This window comes from Gracilinanus agilis, chromosome 4 (assembly GCF_016433145.1).
Source record: "Gracilinanus agilis isolate LMUSP501 chromosome 4, AgileGrace, whole genome shotgun sequence".
NCBI classification, from domain to species: Eukaryota; Metazoa; Chordata; class Mammalia; order Didelphimorphia; family Didelphidae; genus Gracilinanus; species Gracilinanus agilis.
The window spans coordinates 157,982,814-157,998,773 of record NC_058133.1 but is presented as its reverse complement, the minus strand read 5'-3'; the positions used below and the strand labels follow the sequence as shown (position 1 = coordinate 157,998,773).

The 15,960-nt window shown below is 37.0% G+C and overlaps 1 protein-coding gene across 1 annotated transcript in view; it reads left to right on the top strand.

The window, feature by feature from the left end:
* LOC123247169 (centriole, cilia and spindle associated protein) overlaps positions 1–14,331 on the top strand; it is an 18,155-nt gene extending 3,824 nt beyond the window's left edge. Inside the window, exons 3-4 of the mRNA XM_044675970.1 lie at positions 8,693–8,970; positions 14,155–14,331. Of these exons, the coding sequence (XP_044531905.1) occupies positions 8,693–8,970; positions 14,155–14,331 (455 nt within the window). The remainder of the gene's footprint in view (positions 1–8,692; positions 8,971–14,154) is intronic.
* The last annotated feature ends 1,629 nt before the right edge of the window (positions 14,332–15,960 follow it).

Here is a 15,960-nt window from a genome sequence, read left to right as displayed (position 1 = left end):
CCAATTTTTCCTTCCTTCCTTCCTTCCTTCCTTCCTTCCTTCCTTCCTTCCTTCCTTCCTTCCTTCCTTCCTTCCTTCCTTCCTTCCTTTTTCTTTTTTTTAAAACCCTTACCTTCTGTCTTACTCCAAGGCAGAAGAATGATAAGGGTAGGCAATGGTGGTCAAGTGACTTGCCCAGGGTCACACCGCTGGGAAATGTCTGAGGCCAGATTTGAACCTAGGACCTCCTGTCTCTAGGCATGACTCTCAATCCACTGAGCTACCCAGTTGCCCCCCTGACAAGCAATTTCACTGGGTTATAGATGCATCATTGTTCAAAAACCCATTTCCATGTTATTCATATTTGTAATAGTGTGATTTTTTAACATCAAAACCCTAATCATTTTCCCATTAAACTATGTGATTGGTGATATGGTTTTCTTCTGTGTTTTTGCTCCCACAATTTTTTCTCTAGGTAGAGTTCTTTCTCATAAGTTCCTCTGGATTGTCCTGGGTCATTGCATTGCTGCTAGTAGAAAAGTCTATTACATCTGATTGTGCCACTAGAATCAATTTTTAACATTTATTTTCTAAAATTTTGAGTTCCAAATTCTCTTCCTTCTTCCTCTCTCCCTCCTCCCTGAGTCTATAAGCAATTCAATTTAGGTTATATATGCTTAACTAGATTTTAAACTCCTTAAGGGCCATGACTGATGTCTCCCCCATCTCTGGATGAAGAGCTTGGAGCTTGTTACAAGTCCAGGACTGATTAAATGCCATGTATTTTGGGGTGACTGGGTTTGTTCTCATTGCTAACAATCCAAAAAAGGTATAGATTGACTTAAGCTCACCTTTGATCTTGAGGAACATACTTAAGAAATCTGAATTTATATCATAGGTAATTTTGCAAAATCAATGCACACATTTAATGTAAGGCAGCTCTTGTGGAGCATAAAGAACATTAATTTAAATGTCATTAATTTAAATGTCATGAGACCTAGTTTCCATTCCAAGATATGCTAACTCTGTGATCTTGGGCGAGTCACTTAAACTCTTTACATCTTAATTTTCTAATCTCTAGCATGATCATTATCTTAGATCAGTGTTCTCCCAAGTAGGGAGGCACCAGCTTGAAACTAAGGGGTGTGTGTGATCACAAACTAATTGGAGAGTAGGTTCACATCCCACCCTTTCTTCTATAGAAAGTCCTGGGCTTTGTTTGCAACACAACCACACCTACCTTCCATTAGCTGCTTAATTCACCCAACCCTTCTCCCTTATGGGTTGTGGTGGCCCTTCAGTGCAAGGTTAAAATTTAGCCACCTTCCCCTAATCTGGGCACCTACAGTAGCAGCAGCAGCAGTTGCACAGGGGACACTGGGAAAAGTCTACTTTCCCCTGTGATCCCCCTAGTATACTCACAAATTAAAAAATTACTGATAAAAGTACTTAATCAGAAAAGTCTAGCGGTCACTGGCCTCTAAGCTGTATCATCTACTCTTAACATTCTATGATCTATTTGAAGCAGTGTTAACATAATTTAAGAAACATCATTAAAAAAGTGGCTTCATTAAAAAAATACAACCTGTCTTATAAAATGGCTCAAGAAGGAAGAAAAAAGGAGCAGGCAAAGAGCCAGCTTGTAGTGAGTGATATCTAGGGTGACAAATGGAGGCTTTAGGCAAGGATGGGTTTTTGTGGTAAATTCTGAAGACCAAATATATTAAAGCATTTCCATTCTCTGAGAGACAGTTCACAGCATATAGACCCACAATATAACCTTTGTAATTGTGAGCTTACAAAGATTAGATAGACTTTGAACCTCTTTATTAACTGGAATTGGAGAAGGCACTCATCTGGCCTTCCTTCCTTGAGTATCTCTAGTGACACTCTGTTGTCTCTGGGCAGCTAAGTGGAGTAGAGGATAGACTACTGGGCCTAGGAATAAGGAGGACTTGAGTTCAAATCCAGACACACTCCTATTAGCTGTGAGATTCTGGGCAAGTCATTTATCCTTTGCCTCAGTTTCTTTAACTGTAAAATGGGGATTATAATAGCACCTACCTCAGAGTTGTTGTAAGGATCAAATTGATACTATTTATATAGTGCCTAACATAGTGCCTGGCACTATATAAATACTTATTTTCTTATCCATCTAGGATAAAATTACAAATTCTTCAGCCTGGCATTAAAAGCCCTCTTTAATTGGCCTCTACCCTGTCTTTCCTGCATGATTTCAAAGTATTCATATTTAAACCAAATTGGTCTACTTGATATTTTTCGAATTCATCACTCACATGTCTAGCTTCCACTTCCAAGTGAGAACTTTCTTCTCATGCCAGAATCCTTACTTTGCTTCAAGGTCAGCTCATGTGGCAGTTCTTCCAGGAAGTCTTACCCCTAACAGTTGTCAGTGCTCTCTGCTCACTCTGAAATTTTCTTATATTTGTTTGTTTACATGTCCCCCCCCCCTTCAGTAAGCTCCTTGACAGCAAACTGATGTGTGGGGGTGATTAAGAGTGAGGATTAGAGAATGACTCAAATGAGGTTTAGGACCTGGGTGACTTGGAAGGATGGTAATGCTCTTAACATAGTTACAGAGAAGTTTGGAAAAGGTAGGGATTGGAGGGACAGGGGAGCAATGGGGAGTTTTGCTTTGGACATATGTTTGAAATGTCTGTGGGACAGGTAGTTTAAAATGTCCAGTAGGTAGTTGGTGATGATGGGAGACTGGTACTCAGGAGAAAGAATAGGGTTGGTTATCCAGATTTGGTAGTCATTTGCATAAAGATGATCATTGAAGCCATGGGAGCTGATCACATCAACAAATGAGAGAATATAGGGAAAAATGAGTGAGTGTGGCAAAGGTAATGATTTTGAAAAGGAGTTTTGATAATGAGTATTCCAGAAGGAAGAGAACTAGGAGAAAGTAGTGTTAGGAAAACACCCAGAGGACAGACACAATATGCTCCGGACTGGAGGGTCAGTAGTATCAGATGTTGCTATAGACAAGTCAAGAAGGAAGATAATTGAGAATAACCCATCAGACTTGATAATTGGGCTGAAAATAAGATTGCAAAGAATTTAGAAGAATGAGAAGAGAGAAAGTGATTGACATGTTCAAAGCAGTTGAACTGAGAAACTGGAGAGATATAGGATGATAGCTAGCTGGGGTAATGGGATCTAGCAAGTTCCTGCCCCTAGTTTTTGGAATAAGTGGAAGGAGGATCATTTTGCATGGGATACTCATGTTTTTTGTCTTTGCTCCTGTCTGCCAGAATGCCAACTTACTATTGATCGGGGCAGAATCTAAAATTTGCCTTCTAAAATTGACTCGTGAGAAAATTATCTTGTTTTTGTTTTAAAATTATTATTTTTATTGTTACATTTACCCTCCATCTTAGAGTCAATACTGTGTATTGGCTCCAAGGCAGAAGAGTGGTAAGGGTAGGCAATGGGGGTCAAGTGGTTTGCCCAAGGTCACACACCTCAGAAGTGTCTGAGGTCATATTTGAACCTAGGACCTCCCATCTCTAGGCCTGGCTTTCAATCCACTGAGCTACCCAGCTGCCCCCCATTACATTTTATTTAAATGATTTTACTGTGACTTGAAGCTGTTTTTAATGAAAGAGTTCATCTAAAAAAATCACTAAATATTGAGAAAAGACTTCTCACGTGCAAAATAGGATCCACAAACCCTATTTTCTGATCTCATTCCAAGATAAAATGTGTGGGTTGCTCATTTGAGTGCAGAGCTTTTTTTTCCTTTAGGTTTTTTTGGGGGGAGAAGGGAGGATAAAAATAAGTTTTATTCTGCACCTTACATCTCACACTTTTTTTCTTATTTATTTATACTTTATTTTTATTTTATATTAAATTTTCACATAAGTTTTCTGAAGTTATATGACCCAGATTGTCTTCCTCTCGTCTTCCCTCTTCCCTCCCAGGGCTGGCAAGCAATTCAATCTGAGTTATATATGTATTATCACACCAACTGTTTCCATATTATTCATTTTTGTAATTTGATTAATTTTATAAAACCAACACCCTAAAATGCATACCCAAATAAACAAGTGATAAATCATATGCTTCCAGCTGCATTCCTATTCTAACAGTTCTTTTTCTGGAGGTGGATAGCATTCTTTTTCACTAAGTCCCTCAAATTGTTCTGGATCATTGAATTGCTGTTAGTAGCAAAGTCTATCACCTGTGATTGTTCTATATACAATGTTTTCTTGGTTTTGCTTATTTCACTCTGCATCAGTTCATGTAGATCTTTTCAGGTCTTTCTGAAATCATCCTGTTCCTCATTCCTTATGACACAATAGTATTCCATCATCCATCACTGTCATATACCACAATTTGCTCAGCCATCCCCCAACTGAGGAACATCTCTTTAGTTTCCAATTCTTTTGACACCACAAAGAGAGTAGCACTATATATTTTTGTACAAACAGGTCCTTTCCCATTTAAAAAAATCTTTGTATCTTTGGGATACAGACCTAGTAGTAGTACTTAAGGACCAAAGGGTATATGCATTGTTTTATAGTCCTTTGGTCATAATTCCAAATTGCCCTCCAGAAGGGTTGGATCAGTTCCCAATTCCACCGGCAGTGTATTAGTGTCCTAATTTTGCCATATCCCCTCCAACATTTATCATTTTCCTTTATTGTCATTTTGGCCAAACTGATAGGTATGAGGTGGTACCTCAGAGTTGTTTTAAGTTACATTTTTCTAATCAAGAGAGATTTAGAACATTTTTTCATATGATTATTGATAGCTTTGATTTCTTCATCTGAGAGCTGCCTATTCATGTCTTTATTTCTATTCATGTCCAAATTCTTATAACTTTGACTTAGTTCTTTATATATTTAAGAAATGAGACCTTTATCAGAAAAATTTGTTGTAAGTCCCTCCCTCACTTTGTTGTTTTTCTTCTAATCTTGGTTGCATTGTTTTTGTTTTGTATAAAACCTTTTAAATTTAATATAATCATGATTATTCATTTTATATCTTGTAATGTTTTCTCTTTGGTCACAAATTCTTCCCTTCTCATAGATTCTACCATCTATTAAATTTTGTTTAAAAAGTGAATTAAGGGAGCTGTCAATCTACCCCACTTGGCACTCCCAGGGGTCGGTGGCCAGAGCAGCCAGAGTCTGGGGCTGTGTGGGTTCATAGCCCACAACTCTGTGGAGGCCTTGGGGAATTATGCTGAACCCCTCTCCTTAATTAAATACATGGTTTTTCTGATTTAAAAAAAAGTGAATTAATTAATTTGTTTATTACCTTAAGGTTCCCAGGTTCCCTCCCTGCCCTCCCTGAACTAGAGAAGGCACCATTGTCCAAAAAGATATATGTATATATAAAATTGTCTTGCTTGTTTTTATCAGTTCTTACTCTGCAAATCCCCACCCACCTTTAGTTTTGAAGGCTTGGGACTGAATCTCACATTCTAAAATTCCCTTTTCCTATGGGATCTAGTAGATTATAAGCACATCTCATTATACAAGTAGAAAATGTCTAATATTAGTGTCAGTTCAACACAAGTGTCTATGGTCAAAGTAGTTGTTGGAGATATAATATTTCAAAATAAATTTTTGTCCTTGATACTATCAGTTTAGTGGGGGTAGAGAGGGGTTGGGGTGGAATATTAAGATAAGGGATGTGGGATGTAAGTTGTAGTGAATTCAGGTTAGAAAGCAAATGAGAATTTTGGAAAATGCTTTAAAGTTGGAAAAGGGAGAAACTGGTTTCATTTTGAATCCAGGTTTTTTGGAAAGTTTCACAGAAAAAGTGGCATCTGTGTTGGATCTTGAAGGGAGGAAATAAAAGAAAACAGAGATGGCAATGAGGAATCTTGTTTCAAACATAGAAAATGTAAACAAAGGCAGAAAGAAGATAAGAGATGAAGAGTAGTCAAATTTGAGATAAAGCTGGAGTAGGTAGGTTTGAGTCCTTTTGTGGTGGACTGTGAATGACCAGGACCATTAGTTTAAACCAAATATGGTATTAATACCAAATATGGTAGGCAAAAGAGGGAGTCACTGAAGGCATTTAAGTAGAGGAGTAAGATGATCATAATGGTGCATTAGGAAGATTACCCGGGCACATATGGAGGATGGACTCTAGGCAGGAAAGCCAGTTAGGATACTATTCCAGGAGTCTAGGTGAGAAGAACTTAAGGCCTCAACTGTGGTGATTGGAGTAAGAATGGAAGTCTATAAAGGGTGTCCCTTTATACTACTATGAGAGACTGAATACTCATTTGGATAGACCATGGACTCAATCCCTCATAATCCATCTTTTGGAAAGTGTTCTGTTGTATAGGTTAGTAGTATTCAGATATGGGGATAAGCTTCCAACCTGGTATCTTTATCTTGGGAATTCACAACTGGTTAGCTGAAATTGGAACCATGGAAATGCATCCATTAATAAAACAGCTGAACAGTTGTAAAATTAAGGGATCAGCAAACCTGTAATTTTAATTCAATAATCTTCTAGGAGAAAGATTGAAAGTACAAGTAATTTTGCTTTTTATATGTTAAGATACTAAACATGTAGAACATTTTTCTCTGAAATAAGGCACTAAGAGAAGAAATGCCTCTCCTTGAGCAATAGCAATATTGGTGATAAAGAGTAAAATCTTTGTTTTTTGTTTTGTTTATGTTTGCAAAGGGACTAGAATTGAGCTTCATTAATGAAAAGAAAACTGGACTTGAAGTCAGAGCCATGGGGATCAGTTCTAAATCTTATGCTAACCAGTAATGTTGTGACTATGGGAAAATTGGTTCCTGAACCTTTTTCTAAGCCTGTTTCCCCACTTACTGTAAAATGAGGATACTGTAATGTACCTTTTTACTGCTACTCGGGGGTTGTTGTTAGCAAAATGTTTTTGTAAACTGAAAGTGGTATCTATCCAAATGTGAGTTGTTATTGTTATGTACTAGGCTGAGGCTTCTGCTTCTGTCTTGGATGTCACTATTTGGTTAATCTCCCATGTTAGAATCACATGTTGTAGGCTTTTTGTTTTCTCTTTCTCTTCTTCCCTCCTCCTTCTCCCCTAATTATATTTCTAATTCTACCATATCTTATTCATTTTCATTTCTACTATCTTCAGATCCTCATTACCACCTTCACTTTTCAATAGTCTTCCAACAGGTTGTCTTGCCTCCTCTTTATCTCACTTCTAATTTATTCTTCACATGATTGCCAGGTTCATCTTATACATAGCTCTGATGATATTCTCTCTGCTTAAAACCCTTTAATAACTTCTCATTGCCTTACATTCATAGCCTGGAGTTCAAGGCCCTTCATGATTGGGGTGTATATGATTCTACCCTCCTGGCCTTATTTCAGATTCCCCTCAATAGGGTTGCTTTAGTCAAACTAGACTTGTCCTGTCCAACTTTTGCCTTTACAAGTGTGTTCCCTAACTCTTTCATGTCCTCCCTATTAACTATTTGTGGAAATCCTATCCTTCTTTTAGGACCCATCTTTAAATGCTTCTTCCTCCAGAAGCATTTACCAATTCCTAATCTCTTTCCCCTTCCTGTGTCATCTTCTTTAAACCTCAAACTTGGCTTTCTACATCTCTCATTTTGTATTCTAGAACTATTCATGTTTGTGCTTTAAACAATTCCCTACTGGTCTGTGAGCTCCATGAGGAGAGAGAGATTGTCTTGTTTTTCTTTGTATCTCTCCTAAACTCTTTAGCATAAGCGAATGACATAGAATAAGTAAATGCTTATTCTAGTTGTTGAAGTTGATTTCATTTTCAGGACTGGGAGTCTAGTTCTCATTCAGCAACTCATTCTTGCTAGTTCTTTGCATTTAATGAAGAGATTTATGTTCATAGAAAATCCAATTTATATTATTTGAACATACTATTTTATCTTACTACATTCCTCAAGTTTTTTTTAAGCTGAGATAAGCTCAAGTGTTAAAAAATTTTAGGTTATAGATCATGTATTTCTCCCCCATTAACATAGTTATTTTTTCCTCTTACATTCTCTTCTCTCTTCTAAAGAACAACAAAAAGGAAACTTAAAAACCTAGTCAAGTGAAACATATATATTAGCCATGTCCAAAAATGCAAATCTCATTCTGTATTTTGAGTTTATCTAAATCTGTGTGTCAGGTGAATAGGTACTGTGCTTTGTCTTCAATCTTCTAAAATTGTGGTTTGCATTAATTAGAGTTCTAAAATATTTCAAAGTTATTTTTCTTTATAACATTATTATATAAGTGGTTCTTTTGGTTCTTTTTACTTCATTTTGTATCACTAAATTTCTTTTTCTAAGAGAAGGTGTGTATCTAGCTAAGTTAACTCAAATAGTTAGTTACTTGCTAAAGCAGTGGTGTCCATGTTTTTTAATTAGATATGTAAAACTTACATGTAATCAGATGGCATGGTGGATAGAGTGTTGGGTCTGGAGTCAGGAAGACCTAAGTTCAAATCCATCGATACTTACTAGCTCCATTACCTTGGGCAAATCACGACTTGTTTATCTCAATTTCTTCAACTGTAAAACTAGGATCATAATAGCTACCTTGCCAGGGTTGTTGTGAGGATCCAATGAAATAAAATTTGTAATTAGCCTAGTGTATGGCACATAGCAGGCACTATATAAATAATAGCTATTATTATTAATTTCCTTTTCCTTTAGACCCCCAATTATAATATATATGTGCGTGTTTTTTTTTTTTAAAGAAACACCAGAGAAAGACACACAAGAGAAAAATAAACAGCAAATGGAAGTGAAAAAACAACAGATAGAAGTGAAAGACAAACTAATGGATAACACAGATCATCCTCGACAACGTGCCTTGCTTTCTGGAACAGAGAAGAAAACAGCTAAAAGTCCTCAAAGACCAAGTAAAACAAAAGAAGTCAAACATCCATTTGCTCTTTATGGCTGGGGGGAAAAACAGACAGATACTGGGAGCCAGAAAACACATAATGTATGTGCTTCTGCTTCAGAAAAACAGGTAAGTTCCCTTGGGCACTGAGCTCACTTTTCTACCTCATCTGGAATAGAGGAGAAGCTGGCAATTTATTCATACCATAAAGCACTGTTTTCCATTCAGTGTCCTGGGAAATTCCCATGTTAATCCTTTTTGGGCCTTGGGATGTAACTGGATTGGATGGGCCAGCAGTGTCCAGGGCCCCAGAGGATGTATGTATGTATGTATGTATGTATGTATGTATAAGTCTGTAAAGAGGGCAAGCTAGGTGGCTCAGTGGATCAAGAGCCAGGCCCTAGAGATGGGAGAAGTCCTGGGTTCATATCTGGCCTCAGACATTTCCTAGCTGTGGGACCTTGGGAAAGTCACATTGCCTAGTCCTTACTACTCTTCTACCTTAGAATACAATACACAGGGGCAGCTGGGTAGCTCAGTGGATTGAGAGTCAGGCCTAGAGACAGGAGGTCCTAGGTTCAAACCCGCCCTCAGCCACTTCCCAGCTGTGTGACCACCCTGGGCAAGTCGCTTGACCCCCATTGCCCACCCTTACCAATCTTCCACTTAGGAGCCAATACACAGAAGTTAAGGGTTTAAAAAAAAAAAGAATACACAATATTGATTCTAAGATGGAAGGTAAGATTTTTGTTGTTGTTTAAAGCCAATTATATGAAAAAGAATGCCCACCTCCAAAGAAAGAACTGTTGGAGTCAGAATGCAGATAAAAGTATACTATTTTTCATATTAGTTTATGTTTTTATTTTGGGATTTTGGTTTTATATAATTATTCTTTTACAACAATGACCAATATGGAAGTATGTTTTGTATAATAACATGTATAATCCAGATCCAATTACTTACCATCTCCAAGAGTGGAGCGGGAGGGGAGGGAAGAAGACAATTTGGATCTTATAAGGTCAGAAAACCTATGTTGAAAATTGTTGTTACATGTAAATGGGAAAATAAAATATCTTTAAATAATGCAGGGCTTTAAGGCTTGTACTTCTCAACTTCTTCCCGAACTGTGGGGTTAGGCAGAACAAGTTATTTGCCCCAATTTAGAAGTGAGGAAACCAAGACTCCTAAGAAATAAGATGACTTGCCCATAGCAAACACTGCCGAAGAGTTGAGATTCAAGCCTAGGGTCTCCTGATTCGTTATGACTCTACAATGTTATTTCTTCTCTTTTCTCCATGCAGTTAGCTTAGGAAAAGGATACAATGAAGTCATAAATCCAGGAAAGGAAATTCTCTCTAGGGTTCAGAAAAAAATAGGTAATAGATTCCAGGTAGGAAGGCCCAATTAGAATTGGCAGGAGCATAATAAGCAAGCAGGGACAAGCAAACTAGAATGAGTAAATGAGAAAGCAATGTTGACTCCAGAGCAGAGAGACTGAAATTCTCTGCTTTGATTTTATTCCCCTTACTGAGTGTAGATGGTCCAGAGACAGCTAGCAAGTGTCTGTATGCAAGAACAGAGACACCTTTAGAGGTTCCAGAAGCTCCTTGTTAAGAGTATTGTATGAGAGAGAGGTTTTCTAAGGATTAAGTTACAAGTAGGTAGTTGCTGTGAAGATCTTTGGTGTCACAAAGTACTGAATTTCCTTTAACCTTCTTTGCCTATTTTTTTTTTTTTTTATTATCAAGGGAGTGGAGTCAAGAAGGTGAATGCTAGTGGTTTGTGTGTACACAGGCATGTACTTGCTCTGTGTGTGTGCACACGTGCATATGCCCTTTGTTTCCTTCAAAACCAACAACTGTTGCAGACACCAGAAACAACCTCCTAGGATATTAATTCTATCCTTTGGCTTTGCTAAGCTAGCTGTCTCATTTGTTGGATCTTGGTGTCATGATGAGAAATATCAATATTTAAATCTCCTAACCCATTAGTTGCTAACCCTCATATGGAAACTTTTTTAGTTTTTGCTCAGATATCCAGGATTATGCTCATTTATTGGCTCCTTATTTATTGTAGCTAACATGTTTAACTTCCAAGAATTTGTTTTTCTATACCATGATTAGATTTACTTTTATATGTTCCTAATTTGATTCGTTATCCTCTTACACTTTAGTCTTTATTCACCTAATGAGTGAGCCACGAGGACTGATTTCTGAGTAGCTTGGTTTCTAGGTAGTTTTCTGGGAAACAATATTATTGTTAATAATATTTTAATGGCAGCTAGGTAGCTCAGTGGATAGAGTGTAAGCCCTAGAGACAGGAGGACTTGGGTTCAAATCTGGTCTTCAGATACTTCCTAGTTGTGTGATCTTGGGCAAGTCACAACCCCAAATGCCTATCCCTTACTGTTCTTCTGCCTTGGAATGGATACTTGTATAATTTCTAAGACAGAGGGAAAGGATTTAAAGGGGGAAAAATTAATAACTTAGAATAAAACTCATAACTTTTTTTTAGCACTAAGGGGAAAAACATCTTAACAGGTCAAATTTCAATAGTAACAGGGGGCCTTGGTGGCTTCACAAAATACTTTCAAACCACAGCTGTGATGGTCTTTTAAAAGTGATATCTAGATATTTTAGTAAAGAACTTACTGCATGGAATTAATGATGTAACAAGATTTTACCTGTAGCATTTGGATATTTCTAGTTAGTTTGTTGGACGAATATCTTAAGAATTCAGTTGGGTGGTTAATCTACATTGTATCTGAAATACATTTACATTGACTTGGAAATAGGAGTAGGCAGGGTTCTGAATATAATCCAGCCAAGTTACTTTAGGAAAGTCTGTTTCTTCTGAAAATGGGAGAGTTGGACTAGATGGTCTTTCTGGTCATTTTTAGCTACAAATATATGATCCTAAAGGCTTCCAGGCTAGGATGTGAGATAATTTTCTTTCAATGGTTTCAGGGCTGTTTTGCACTAAAAAGCCTATGGAATTCAGATTGTTATATCTTATTTTTTAAAGTTTTGTCTAATGCTTAAAAAAAATCCATTATTTCCTATTTACCTCTTCGGTAGAACCTTCTCTCATTACAAAGAAAAGTAAGCAAAACAAGCTAACATACCAACTTTGTCTGATGTTTACCTGGAATCTGCCCTACTACTGAGAAGAGGGAAATATTGTTCATCATTAGCCTTCTAGGATCAAAAAATGTGTTGGGATCCAGGCATGAACAAGTCATGTGAAATATAAGGATTATATCCATAAGTCTGATACATGAGCAGATTGCTCATAAGAATTAGCCGTTGGGTACATCTATAATATTTTACATGATTTGTTCATTCAGGATCAAGAGTTTTCTTTCAGAGAAGCAAAAGCAAAATTGTTCCATTCCTCAATGGAGTCAAATAAAAACATGCAATAAGATCAGGGATACTCCAAAAAGAGACGCTGGGAAAGGACCAGACTAGTTCATACAAAACTAGCAGCATGGTGACATACCTTACCATATCTTACCATAATACCAACCCTGATAAGAAATAAATGCCATTTACCCTCCCATTTTGTGAAGGTGTCTGCTAAGGTACAGCCCATGGTGAAGTGCCAAGCCTAGAGTATAGCTTGTCGGGCAGCCATATGATGTTCTCTTGTGGGTCTACCACCTGAAAAGGGAGGCTAGGGACTGAGGAAATATGGGTGGGAGGGGTTTAAGGATTAAGGGAGAAAGAACATGAGGGAAGAAAGACACAGAGGCGAAGAGTTCAACAACATGGGATTCAGTCCGTGTTGCTCCTCTGATGGCAAAAGAGAGAGAGCCACACGTGAACCCAGTTTTTATTGCAGAATCAAGGAATGGGGAATGGGAGGTAGTTAATGAACATGTGACATGATAGAGAATTTAACACTGGCTCGATTAACAACCAACCACAAGATCAAAGAGGAGGAGACTAAGACAAAGTAGAAGTCAGCGTCCTGCCCAGAGGTCAAACTGACCTTTGGACTGAAGGCTTGGAGAGTGGTTGGCATACCATAAAATTAGAGTTTCACTTTGTCACAAGGATCAAGAAATCAGTCATGTGAAATATAAGGATTATATCCATAAGTCTTGTACATGAGCAGATTGCTCATAAGTCAGCCTTTGGGTACATCTATAATATTTACATGATTTGTTCATGCCTGGATCCCAACAAACCGGTAACTTCTTAGGTGGTACAGTAGATTTGGTCCAGTAGAACAGTGGAAAAAAGCATCCAGATCTAGAGATAGGAAGATCTGAGTTCAAATCTTACTGCTGGTTTGGGACACTTAGCTATGTGACTCTGATTTAACCTGTTTTCCTCAGTTTCCTCATCTGTAAAATGGGGATGATAATAATAGCACCTACTTCCCTGGGTTGTGAGGATCAATGAAATAATGATTGTAAAGCACTTAGTACAATGCCTGGCACATAGCAGACACTATATAAATGTTAGCTATTATTATTGTTATCTGAATTATGGTGTATTTTATTGTTGCTTCCCCTTATATTAGTAATTGTAAAGAGTGTTATCTTGGTTCTGCTTTCTTCAAACTTACATGTTCTGTCTAGCTAGTAAAATCCCTGTGTGCTTCATGAATCATTATGACAACTAAGATTCTCTTCAGTTCTGAAATTCACTAAATTCAGTATAAGACAAATAGGCAGGATGAATTCTAGTGCTTCTTTTACATAAGTTCTCCAAAGTCAGGTTTTTAATTGCATGTTTTAGAAATCTGGACCTGGGAAAATAAGAACTCTCTGGACTTTTTGGACTGGACCTACAATTTTATGGAACTGCCAATGAGGGCATTCCATCTACCAAAGCTGATTGGCAACTGCTTTTCAGCTTAATCTTAGAGAATTTTCTAGAGCACTGAGAAAAGATATTAAATGATTTGCCTGATGATATATTGCCAACATATGTCCCAGGGTATGCTTGAACCTCCAGGTCTTTAACACTGAGGTTGCCTCCTTATTAATTTACTTAATTTATTAATTTTTTTGTTTCTTGTTTGTTTGAAGCCTGTGATTTCATTAGTGGGGAGCATTCTTGGCAATTCTTTTTCAACTTTAAAATACTTTCAAGAGGGTTGCTTGTCACCCCAAAAGGTTAAATGACTTTCCACTATCATGTTGTTTCTCCTATTTGTTAAATGTTCTTAAATTCTTATTTGACTTTGTTCTATTTCATGAATCAGCAGATTAGATTCAAGAATAGCTTTGACTAAAATAGTATCTTGTCAATGCCAAGACAATTTAATTTATAATACTTATTTTTTTTTAAACCCTCACAGATTCATGAATCAGCATTACGAGCCAAGAATAGAAGACAAGTGGAAAAAAGAAAACTGGTCAATCAGAGACAAAGAGCCTATTCTGTAGATGTGCAGAAACCCAGAAGGAGCAAGCCTTCCTCTTCAGATAGTCCATGGATGACAGAGTACATGAGATGCTACTCAGCAAGAGCTTGATGAAAGAAAAGTGTGCTTAGATGACCTCATTAAAAACAGGACATTGGTTTAGGAAACATAATGATTATGGAAAGGTTTGTTTAGAGAATTCCCAAAAGAGTGTTATTTTCATGTATTCTGATAACCTACCTCGGTAGTAGGGCGGATCGCTGAAGCCATAGACATTTGAGGTTATTCATGATGGTCATTTCCTAGGTCTTTGGTATTCTTGTGTTTTTGAGGCATTTTCATCTTTGGAGCAAATGGCACAAAATGCCTTTTTAGTGGCAAGTTTTATAAGACGCTTAGTAATTGGTTTTTCATAATTATAGACAAGAGCCCATTCTTTCTCATGAACATCCACAAACCCTGTAGAAAGTAAGATGGTTCCATTTTGTGCCTAACACGCCTGTTTTCCATTACATGAAATTTTACTGAGCGGAAGAATCAATAGCAAAAGCACGATCATTCCTGATACTATCCTGACCCCTACTATCTTGTGAAATGAGTTCTGGTAAAAGCTATTCAGCTCATTTCTCTACCAATTCATTACCATTTCACATGGACAAGTAACATTTTAAATTGTCTAGGGTTTAATCTTATTTTTTCTCCCTGCTGGTTTGGGCACTTAATCAATTTAACAATCCAAATATATTTCTATTGAGAGATACCTGTGCGACGAATATTTTAGGGTAAGACTGAAGGATTTTTTTGAGTCGAAGACTAACACAAGTTAAATTTTCTACTGCAGAACTTTAAGAGCGCACTACTGGTGACTTCATTACTTGCTGAATCTGACTTGTGGCTCTATTTTAATCATGTATTTTTGTCACTTGTATGCCAACTGGCTTTTTAAAGAATAAATGGGCTTCAGGGCAGTAAATTTTAGAATTTGTACTCAAACTTAGAATAAATTTGTAAGTATTGATGTTCTGGATCTTATCAGAAATGGAGAAATTGAAGAAATGATGTCAGGACAGCCTCATTTCTGCTTGCGTTGCTCTTCCTTTTCAGAACTAATTCAACAGGAAGCAAAAGTTGGCTTTTTACAGTGTTCCTCAGACTTATTAATTCATTGGAATTCCTTATTGATATTCTTATGGCACGACATATCTTAGGGAACAATTATATGTTTCCCTGCATATGTGTAAGAATTCAGGAGGAATTATCTTTCTTTGGGACTCCAAAATGTCCTTAAAATATAGTTTTCAGCTAAGTCTGAATATGGCTTCTTTCTCCATCCATTAGGGATGGAGACCTGATTATGGGATCTGATTAGTAAAGATCCTTGAAGGAAAAGGGAAAATCATGCATATGTAGCTCTAGCAGCAGCATGAACAAAAATTATGTGTTTTTATAACAGGTGCTTTTAGATGTGAGACTAAACATTCCCAAGTTTTTATTCTCAGTCTTTAGGACAATGCCAACAACTTTAGTGTATATATCCACTCTTCATATTTTTTTTCTTTCCTTATCTGATCTTTAAATATATTCTACTTGTTTAGTTATAAATACGTTAGATTTTGAAAACTGATTTCTAAATAGTAATAGACTTTCTACTTAATTGTGCTTTTTGATCTTTATATGGTTTTTGAGGATCATTCACTTGTTCAGAGAGCTGTCTGTGCCAGTCATTGAACCATATGAGTT